The sequence below is a fragment of the Eretmochelys imbricata genome, chromosome 20 (assembly GCF_965152235.1).
Source record: "Eretmochelys imbricata isolate rEreImb1 chromosome 20, rEreImb1.hap1, whole genome shotgun sequence".
Lineage (NCBI taxonomy): Eukaryota > Metazoa > Chordata > Testudines > Cheloniidae > Eretmochelys > Eretmochelys imbricata.
In genome coordinates, this window is record NC_135591.1 from 18,261,350 (window position 1) to 18,271,709 (window position 10,360).

General features: G+C 48.7%; 1 protein-coding gene across 1 annotated transcript in view; it reads left to right on the top strand.

The window, feature by feature from the left end:
* Positions 1-3,156, top strand: part of LOC144277476 (complement C3-like) — a 52,269-nt gene extending 49,113 nt beyond the window's left edge. The window contains exons 38-40 of the mRNA XM_077838241.1: positions 562-645; positions 1,681-1,816; positions 3,015-3,156. Of these exons, the coding sequence (XP_077694367.1) occupies positions 562-645; positions 1,681-1,816; positions 3,015-3,156 (362 nt within the window). The remainder of the gene's footprint in view (positions 1-561; positions 646-1,680; positions 1,817-3,014) is intronic.
* The last annotated feature ends 7,204 nt before the right edge of the window (positions 3,157-10,360 follow it).

The window sequence follows — 10,360 nt, forward strand, 5'->3', positions numbered from 1 at the left end:
AATCTGTGATTTGGATCTGCTGAGTCTTTTTCCATGAGGAGAGCGCAGAGACAGGGTTCGGAATTCGATTTGGATTGTAAAGTTTGCCCTTGAGGTTGAATCAGGGGTAAGGTCAGAAGACAGAAACCTGTTAAGGTTTCTGAGGCAGAAACCTGATAAGATTTTGGGGCCTTAAACTCCCAGAAATGAACAAGATCAGATGACTGTTTAAGATTCAATCTAACCCTAAGTATTTATCTGCCCCCCCACTTCCCTAGTATCTGAGCACTTCACAATCTTTAACGTGTTCATCCTCACAACCTCCTGTGAGGCAGGGCAGTGCTATTATCCCCATTGTACAAAAGGGGAAACTGAGGCACGGAACGACTAAGTGACTTGCCCAAGGTCACGCAGCAAGTCTGTGGTGGAGCAAAGAAATGAACCCCGGTCTCCAGCTATCACCCACACCATGGGACCATCTTTCTCACAGCCAGTTTGGGGAGTCAGTTACACACTGAATTCTTGACTGAAAAGTACTGCAGACCTTCAACTGGTGTTTTGTATGTCTTCCTTTTTTTAAAGTGTATAAAACCAAGCTTGTTAGAACTGAAGAAGTGGGCGGTTCTGACTACTACATCATGGAAATTTTGGAAATCATTAAAGCAGGTAAGAGCTCCCCTTCTAAAATCAGGGTGCAATTTCTTTGAATGGCCTTTGGGATAAAGGCCTGCATAAGAGCTGTTTCAGAGTAGCAGCCGTGTTAGTCTGTATTCGCAAAAAGAAAAGGAGTACTAGTGGCACCTTAGAGACTAACCAATTCATAAGAGCTATTTCTCTTCTCCAGAGGAAATGCTAAAGCAAGGCTAATCTAGTCTCATGCTCCAGGGCATTAACCTATAGCCACATGGGGACAAGAAAGAATTTGCTCAATCCATCGAGGCAGCCTTGCCATGAAAAGGCAGACAAAATAACGGGGGGAACCTCTCACTGTGTTCAGCCTGGCGCAATTGGCCAGTCTCATTATGGGCTTTTTCAACCTTCTTCTGAAGCAATTGGCATTGGCCGTTGTGGGAGTCAAGACCCCAGACTCGGTGGCCCTTTGGCCCAAGCTGTTATAGGGGAGGTGGAGTCTCTCTTCCTCAATGCTGACTTTTATAAATCGATATAAAGACAAAGTAAGCAGGGATCTAACTGAGCTCAAAGCGGCTTCACTCACTGGGAGCTGATATGACTGTTCTAATTATTTGTATTACCTGAGATTAGGGGCCCCTTGTGCCAAGCACTGGACATACCCAGATACAACCCCTGCCTTGACGAGGTTACAGTCTAAATCCACACTGGGTGGATTTATTAGCCCCATTTCACAGGTGGGGAATTGAGTCACAGGGAGATCGAGTGACTTGTTCAAGGTCACACAAGGAGTCTGTGGCAGAAACAGGAGCTGAGGCCTGAACTCTTCAGGCCAGCCCGGTGCCGCAACCACAAGATGGTCCTTCCTGTCTCTAATGACTGCTGGAGATTCAGTGATTGGTTATCACAGCAGTCGCACTGGGGCTGAATTTGTACTGAAATCTCAAGAGAACGCCTGGGAGTCACCTCTTCTCTGTTCCTTTCGTCTTCATCCCTCTCCACCCTGTACTATCTCCTCGTCACTCTGCTCTTATGTGTGAGATCTTTTTTCACTCTTCCCCGTCCCCCCAGGGACTGATGAAAATCCACAAGGAAAAACCCGCCCATTCATCAGCCACATAAAATGCAGGGAGTCTCTGAGGCTGGAGCGTAACAAAGACTACTTGATCTGGGGACTCAGCACCGACTTGTGGCCCAGGAAAGCTGAGTAAGTAGCCTCCTGTGGTTACCCTGCGTTAGTCACTTTCAAGCCGACACGCCCTTAATTAATTACCCTATCAATTTTAGGTACCTCTCAGGCCACCATTACTGTACTTTCTGAGAGCCTCACAATATTGAATGTATTTATTCTCACTATGGGAGGCAGGGCAGCGTTATTACCCTCATTTAATGGATGGGTAAACTGAGGCACAGATAGCCTAAGGTCCAGGTCCTCAAAGGTATTGAGGCACCTAACTCCCACTGACTGGCCTTAGGTGACCTCTCCAAAGTACCCAAAGGAAGTTTCTGGAGTTGCTGGGAATTTAATCCAAGTTCGCCTCGTCGTCTAACCCTGGACCACCATTCCTCGCAGGGGCTACCCAACTATTTCACCAGCACAAATCACATTCACAGTGCAATTTCAAGGTCCCTGCATCCAGCCACAGTTGTTCCCAAATCACTTATGTTTAAACTTGGTGGAAATATATTTAATTAGGGTAGAAACTGCACCTAACCATGAGCTTCACCAACAAAGATGCAGCTCACAGAGGCTAAAAGTTCCATCCTCATGCTATATATATATGGAGCATTGCATGCTGGGATCTGTAGTCTCTCTGTAGTCTGAGTGTAAGCTGGCTGTTTGGGGAGGCTGGCCCCCGGCCCCGCCCATTCTCCACCCATCCCTCCCGCTGGAGCCCCAAGCCCACCACCGCGGCTGCCAGCCCCCCTGCCCCAGACCTGGGCTGCTCTAGCCAGCCAGCCTGAGCGCCCACAGCCCTGAAGTGTTGGGCACCATGGCCCCAGTACCCCCTGCCCAGGAGCGCCATACGCTGCGGCCCCCGTGCCTCAAGCACCACCAGCCCTGGAGCGCCAGGGAGCCCCAGTGCTGCGGGGCCCCTGCACTGGGGGCACCCATCCGCCTCAAGTCCCGAGCCACAGGCCAGCCCGCACTTGCCTCAGCCCCCTTGGGGAAGAGGAGCAGCCTGCATGGGCTGTGGCCAGGGGGAAGCAACGGGAAGCAGGAGGGGGCTCAGGGCAGAGCATGAGTGGGGCCACGCCTGGCTGTTTGGAGGGACTCAGCCTCCCCTGGCCCGCCTACGCGCTACCTATGCCCTTAGGCAAATCTGGCTGCCCTTGAGGAACTGAGCCAACAAATTGGACACATTCTGTGCTTCACTGCTCACCCTTCTGCCTGTCCGTCCCAGGCTATCCTACATCATTGGCAAGGACACCTGGATCGAGAAGTGGCCCAACGAGGATGAATGCCAGGAGCCGGATTTCCAGAATGTCTGCCAGGAATTCCTTGAGTTCTCTGAAGCCATGACCATGTTTGGCTGCCCAACCTAAACTTGGACCCAGCTTTCCCAGCGGCCCCAATGGGACAGTGTGAGCGGAGACGGAGTGTTACACTCAGGTGGAGACATCTCCACTCAGAGTCCCAATGCTGCTGACTCTCGCCACTAGCCCTGTCCTCTTGGGGGTTTCGCTCTCTTCTCTTCTTGTTGTTTCTATATATATAAACGGCTGATTTCTTACCCTGGTCTGCTGTGTGACTTTTTACCAATCTTTACATAGTCTGCAAAATAGCTTTATAAGTAACCAGCTACTAGGATCATGGGTGCATGAGAAAGACCTTAAATTAGATTAGGATGGACAAGCATGAATGGGTGGTTAGATACGCATGGATGGATATTTGGGAGCGAGTCTTCTCTACCTCTGTGTGCCTAGAGTGACCACACAACACGTTTTGGCTGGGACAGTCCCTTTTTTCAGCCCTGTGCCGGCTGGCACCATGGAGGTACACAGACGCTCTCCACCAAAATCCACAGCACCACCAGATGCCGCTGCTGAACAGAATTGTGCCCAGATACCACTGGGATGGATGTCAAATAAATTCTTGGAGTTACAACAAGAATGAAACAACTTCACAGCTATGAAACTCCACTAAGAGAGAAGGATTATACACTTTTCCCAGGTGGGTAAACTGAGGCACAGAATGCTCATGTGACTCACCCATAACAGGGCAGTGATAGAATTAGGAGTGGAGGAGTGGTAGAATCTTTGTGCTCTAAATGCTGGACAATATTCCCTCGCTGTTCTGAGTATAGAACCCAGGAATCCTGACCCCTAGTTCCCTGTTTCAATCAACAGACATCCCACGTACATGGACATAGCTTCCCACACTCAGGAGCGGAACCCAGAAGACCTTTGTCTCCTGCCTTGATTATGCAAATAAATCAGACAACTTGCACCTCTTGTGTTTTTATAATTTTTTTTGGCCTATATGTTTTGCTTTTCTTTCTCATTCTTTGTGTCTGTATTTTTATGACTAGCCTGTTTGTCAGAGCTGTTTTAGTTATGTTCACAGGCAAGAAAGGGGCTGCAAGGTATCTTCTTTCTTTTTTTGCAATGGGAGAAGCCAGCGTCACATTGCAGCAATCTGCAAGTTCAGATTATTTAATAGGTATATTACAGTGGTACATAGGAGCTGCCTCCCTTCATTGTGCTAGGTGCTGTATGAACAAAAAACAAAAAGTCCCTGCCCCAAAGATCGTACAGTCTGATTATTGATTGTGTGTATCACAGAAGCACCTAGAGGCCCCGATCAAAAATGGGAAGTATCTGGTTGTAGGTGCTGTACACCTGTACAACAAAGAGACAGTCCCTGCCCCGGAGAGCAATGTGAACCTGGGGGAGGGACGGGTCAGAGTTGGAAAGTTAAGCACATGAGTGTTTGCAGGATCAGGGCCTGAGTATTAGGGATGTTTACCTTGGCTTCAGCTTTGGCTTTGAATTTCTTGTCAATTTCAGGGGTAAATTTGGGGCAGCTGGTGCCGTAACCCAGCTCGGTGACACAAAACTCTGGCCACCTTCTTTCCACCTTGCAAACATTCAGTGCGTAGAACTGTCCCATTGCAACAGCCCTGTTGTGGGGCGGCCTCCTCCCACGCATCCCCTCATGTCCTCAAGCCAGTCCAGCAGGCAGCCCCCTGCCTCAGTTTCCCGCTTTCGAGGGGCTTCTGCAATAACTCACAAGCCCTTTCACAGTCCATTTCAGGTTGGGGTTTATTCAATTAACAAATATTTCAAAATAAAGTTTGCCAGTCCTTCCTCAAGTGCATCCATGCACACCTCTTTATCAGGTCACCCCCAGACTTTTCCTGCCTGTTGTCCCACTCTCCACGTCCCAGCTGGCTGCTCTGGAGTCTAGTCACCCTACAGCCTCTGTGCTAGTCTCTGCAGTCAATGATTTTAGTTTAGTATTCATTTATTGTGTGATGTTATCATTAATCAATGTGTTATATTACATATATTCATTGTATGTTCACTGGAGTTGATTTGTAGGATTATAAAAGTATAAGATTGATCAGTATTTAGGGGAACGAAGTAGTAGACATGAGTAAGACAAGCTGAAACGCAAGAACCTGGAGACTGAGGCCTGCAAAACTTTAGCTTAGCTATTTTAGGCATTGGAGAGAAGAAATGATGGCGCAAGGCCATGACCGAGAAATAACCCAAAAACTTATGGGAAAGAGGTACCAACTGGTAATATTCCGAAAGTATAAAGTCTTAAATTTAAATAAGAAAATGCTGTAACAACAGATATTGTCTCTAACACGTGCCTTAACCGCAAGATAAAGATGGCACGCCAACGTTAATGAGAACCTACACGGCCTATAGAATTCAGGGTCCTGTTGGGTTTGGCCTGTTGTATTGTTCTCTGGTTCATTACACACGGTTTATTAAATTATGTGTGGGTATCAGTGGCAATCCAAGATGGAGTCTGAAAACTGTCATCTTGTGACTCCATCTTGTGACCTTCTGTACACTGTCAGCCTGGTCTGGATAAAACTGGACTGAACGGGTTTTTCCCGCCACTGGGCGACCGCCAAGGTTCCATCACCTCAGACTGTTTCCCGCCTTTCTGCGGATCGTACCATGTTTCCCCGCCATAGAGTCTGTGAAAGACCTGGGATCACGGGCTGATGGGACAGTCCACCATAGCGACCGGGTGCGGGGTTTCGGGTCCCCAGGGCACTCGTGCATCAGCGAAGAACACCCTTCGTGCCCGGGGCGAAAGGAAAAGAAGACGACACATTATCATCTTACCGCTCCTGCGCCCGGGGAATGTCACCATCCCGAGGGGCCCTGGCCCGCGTCTTCTATCCTCCTGCCGGAACCACGCCCGTATCGATCAATCCACGAGGGGGCCAACCGACTCTAACACCATCTTGGAGGATGGGGGTATGTCGGTAGGTATGACTGGTCCATGGTACTTCTCTCTAGGAATTGTACATGCTGTGACATTTATCACTTTGCTGGTAACGTTAACCAAACTGCTAAAAGGTAGACGCTCTTGTATTTTCGGTGTTATTTACCTGTGGTTTAAACGTGTTCCTATGAACTCTAGATCCAGGACAATCAGAGATAACTCTCTGTTGAACTTGAGACTGTAGCCGACAGAGCTGATCCCACTGAAGTAGGATTAACCGTACATAGAATAAAAAGCTCCATTTCCCTAGAAATTCCCCTCTCTCCACATTCCTGCTGCTCTCAGCTCTTTACTGGGAAACCAGCTGACCCCTGCTCAGGTGAGCCCCCTTAGTAATGAGGGTTGGCTTGCCCCAGGCCTCTAGCCCTTCACAGGCCAGCTAGCCACCAGGATAGTGTATAAGCCAGGAAAGTAACCTCGCAACAGCGGGACCATTCCCCCGCTAACACATATACTATGATCTCCACTGATCATTGCGACACCACTGATAAGCTGAATGCAAACACACTCAGCAGGTAGACAGCAGATCCTCCCATGGCACCAGAAGACGCCACTTCTCCCAGAAACATCTGCTTTTTGTTCGGATGCCTCTTCTGTTGCGAGCTAACCCCTGGGCAGTGGTCAATATATAATTGCAGAAGCTCCCGGACCCCCAGCACTGACTTGATCTCAATACAGGGGGGCTAGCATCCCTGCCGCTCAGTCAGGAAGCAGAAGAGGCTCCTTTAAGAGGATGATCTTAGTGAATTTCATGCTGGGGGAAGGTAATAGACCAATGGATTGATGGTCTCTATTTACAGCCGGGGTACAGGATGTCTCTTGGCAAAGTGCCTCCATCCCTAATCTAGGAGGTAAGGCCCTCTATTGGCAGGATGGGCAATTTCAGCTCTGTGGTCTATACCGCTGCCTACTTGTGCCTGTGATTTGGTAACGTGTGCGCGTTTTATCTAGGTATTGCACAGAGAACTCCCCCCCCCCCAACATTTCAGGTGGCTAAAGCAGGACGCCGCGCCACTTGGGTTTTTGGCCCACTCGCCCTCTTTGGACGGAGGTGGATGGGCCAAGTGTGAGTGGTGTTGCAGACTAGCACCGGGGCTCACAACGCCACTCATGTTTGGCTCGCCCGCCCCTCCGTAGGTGGCGTCAGGGGACGGGCAGGCCAAACCTGAGCAGCACTGCAAACCCATGCACCAGGTCGCCGTGTCACAGGGTTTGGGGGCCCCCTCAAACTGGGGGCTCAAGGCAAATGGCCCCTTTAGACCCTCCCCTCTGGGCGACCAAGAATGCAGGAAATGTTCACTCCACCAGGAGAGGGGACTTGGGGGGATGTCAAAGTAGGACCATCCCATGAACCCGAGGGCTGTTGAGAGATCTGGAACATGCCCCCCCCCCATTCTGGAATGACTTTCAGACACTTGGAGGGGAAATTAACCTTTTTAACGACATTCAGCCAAACAACAACCCCCTGAACAACCTGCACATGCTGCCAGTTCCCTGGCAATGCAGTGAAGGGGACGGAGCAGAGTCAAGGCTTAGAGACGCTGGGACAGAGGCAGGGTGGGATGATTGTGCTCACTGTACAATCCACAGAGAACATACTTGCCAAGATAAACCCATCTGTGCCCTAAGGTCTTGTTTACCTTTTACATCAAGGAAGAACCAAGAAGGGGAAGAAAGATGATCTTGTGGTTAAGACGCAAAACTAAGGAGTCAGGACTCCGGGTTCTATTTCCAGCTCTGGAGGCAGAGTGGGATTAAGTGGGTAGAACTGGCCTGTGGTCTATTGCTAGCTGAGGGAGGGTAGGGTTATCTAATGGTTAGAGAAGGGAACTGGGGGTCAGGACTCCTGGGTTCTACTTCTAGCTTAAAGAGGGGGCTGTGATCTATGGGTTAAAGAAGAGGATTGTGTGGTTGGGGCTCCAGGTTCTACTCCTTGCAATGAGAGTATGGTTTAATGGTTAGAGAAGAAGGGGGTGGGGCAGGACACCTGGTTCTGTTCCTGTCATGGGCTTGCTGTGTGATATTAGCCAAGATGCTCAGAACCAAAATAAGAAAAGCAGCCTTTAATTCTGAATGCCTCTGTTTTTGGGGGTGCCCAGTGTGAGCTATGGGTTTCACAGGGGCTCAGGATCCACACAGCCCTTTGTCAGCGCGGCCTGGGACACAGCGATCCTACCGGGGTACCTGAGAAACAGTCAACCCTGGGGAAAGGAAGCTGGCCTCGGCTGCCTGGTATCTGGTTATTAGTTTGCTAATAAAGTCAACTTCCAGGAAGAGAGTGAAATTGGCTGTGTATAATGTGTTTGGAACAGGCTGGGAGTGCCATCTGCTCACAGGTTCCCAGAATCCTCCTCACCAAAATGCTGAAGCTCAGATTTGGAGAAATCTCTGAATACATTTGAGAGTAAAAATTCCTCTATTTCCTATCAATCCTGGGTAAACAGTGAAGAAATCAAGGATTGTGAGGCGTTGACAGGAACTGGCAATGCCAGAGCTGACGTGGATTCAGAAATGGGAGGGTATCTGGGAGAGAGTGGGGGAAGTGCCTTGTACCTTCCAGTGTAGCAACATGTTGGAATTTCCTTGTAATCTCTGTGGATGTGAGGTGTGGGGCCTCTTAGGAAACCCCAGGAAAAGAAAACTCAGCAGTTGCCCATCAAAGAGCAACAAAACAAAGGTTCTTCTGTATCTTAAATGGGTAGGGAATGGGGTAGGTTGGAGCAAAACAGCTGGGCGTCAGGATTCCTGGTTTCTGTTCCAGCACTGGCAGGGGAGTTGGGTCTAGTGATTAGAGCAGTGTGTGTCCTGGGACTCAGAACTCCTGGGCCAAAAGAGCCAATGGGAAGGCTAGAACTTTTTAAAATTGGAACAACTCCCCTTTTGTCTGTTCTGTTGTTGTTCTCTCAGGGAGAGGCAGACAGAGCTGAGCTATGCTGTAAGAAGCTTGGGCCAGGTATGAAAAATTATTAGTATCATACCTAGAAACTACTCATTTAAAACCCCAGATATGTAAGTAGATCAGGAAATGTCTAGGGAGACACAATTAGGTTTATCCTTTTTATTTCTTTATGGCTTGTGGATTCCTCTGTGCTAACTTTGGTGCTTTTGTTTTGCTTGTAACCTTTAAGCTGGACTTCAAGAAAGCTATTCTTGGTGCTTAATCCTTGTAGTTGCTCTTTTAAAATCTAGCAATAGCCTGAGTTCCCAGATGTATTTTCTCCCTTTTTAAAAAGATAAAATTTACCTTTTTTAAGAACAGAACTGAATTTTTGTGTCTTAAGAGGTTTGTGCACATGTTGTTTAATTAACAAGGGCAATAGCTGATTTTTTTTCTTTCTCCACTCTTCGCCGGGCTGAGGGTGAAAGGGTTTGAGGGTACCCCACAAGAAGGAATTCCCAAGTGCGCCTTCCTGGGCTCTCAAAAGGGTTCTGCACTTGGGTGGTGGCAGCATTTACCAATCCAAGGTCAGAGAAAACCTGTAACCTTGGAAGTTTAATACAAGCCTGGAGTGGCCAGTATTAATTTTTAGAATCCTTGCAGAGCCCGGCCTTCTGCTGGGACTCAGAACTGCTGGGTCCTATCCCCAGCACTGGGAGGAGAGTGGGGTCTAATGGTTAGAATGGTTTATATACTGGGACTCAGAACTCCTGGGTTGTATCCCCAGCACTGAGAGGAGAGTGCAGCGTAGTGTAGTGGTTAGAGTACTGTGTGTACTGGGACTCAGGACACCTGGGTCCTATCCCCAGGACTGGGAGGAGATTTGCATCTGATGGAGTGGGTTATACCCCACAAAAGCTTATGCCCAAATAAATTTGTTTGTCTCTAAAGTGCCACAAGGACTCCTAGTTGTTTTTGCTGATACAGACTAACACCGTTACCCCTCTGAAAGCTAATGGGGTTCTTCCAGCTTTACTCTGAGCACAGTAATAGCAGCTTCTAGCCCCTGGTACTAAGGCACTGCCTTTCACTGAAAATCCCCATAGGTTTCCCCTTCTCATGTTCCCCCTTGTTTGCAAATTGGAGCAGGAACCTGTTGCCCAATAAATCCTTCCTGAGTTGAGTGTTGAACCCAGCTCTTTATCCAGCCGAGATCACAGTCCACCCATGTGTTTGTTCAATAACATGCGCAGGTTGTCTGTAGACTGGAGGGTCAGGGCCATGTTCATCGGAATCTGTCTAATATTAAATTATTCAATGTGAAAGGTGAAATTTCCAGAAGCCTGTGTCTGAAATTCAGCAAGTGTGCCCTAAAAGCAGGCAGTCCCTGGATATTTCCC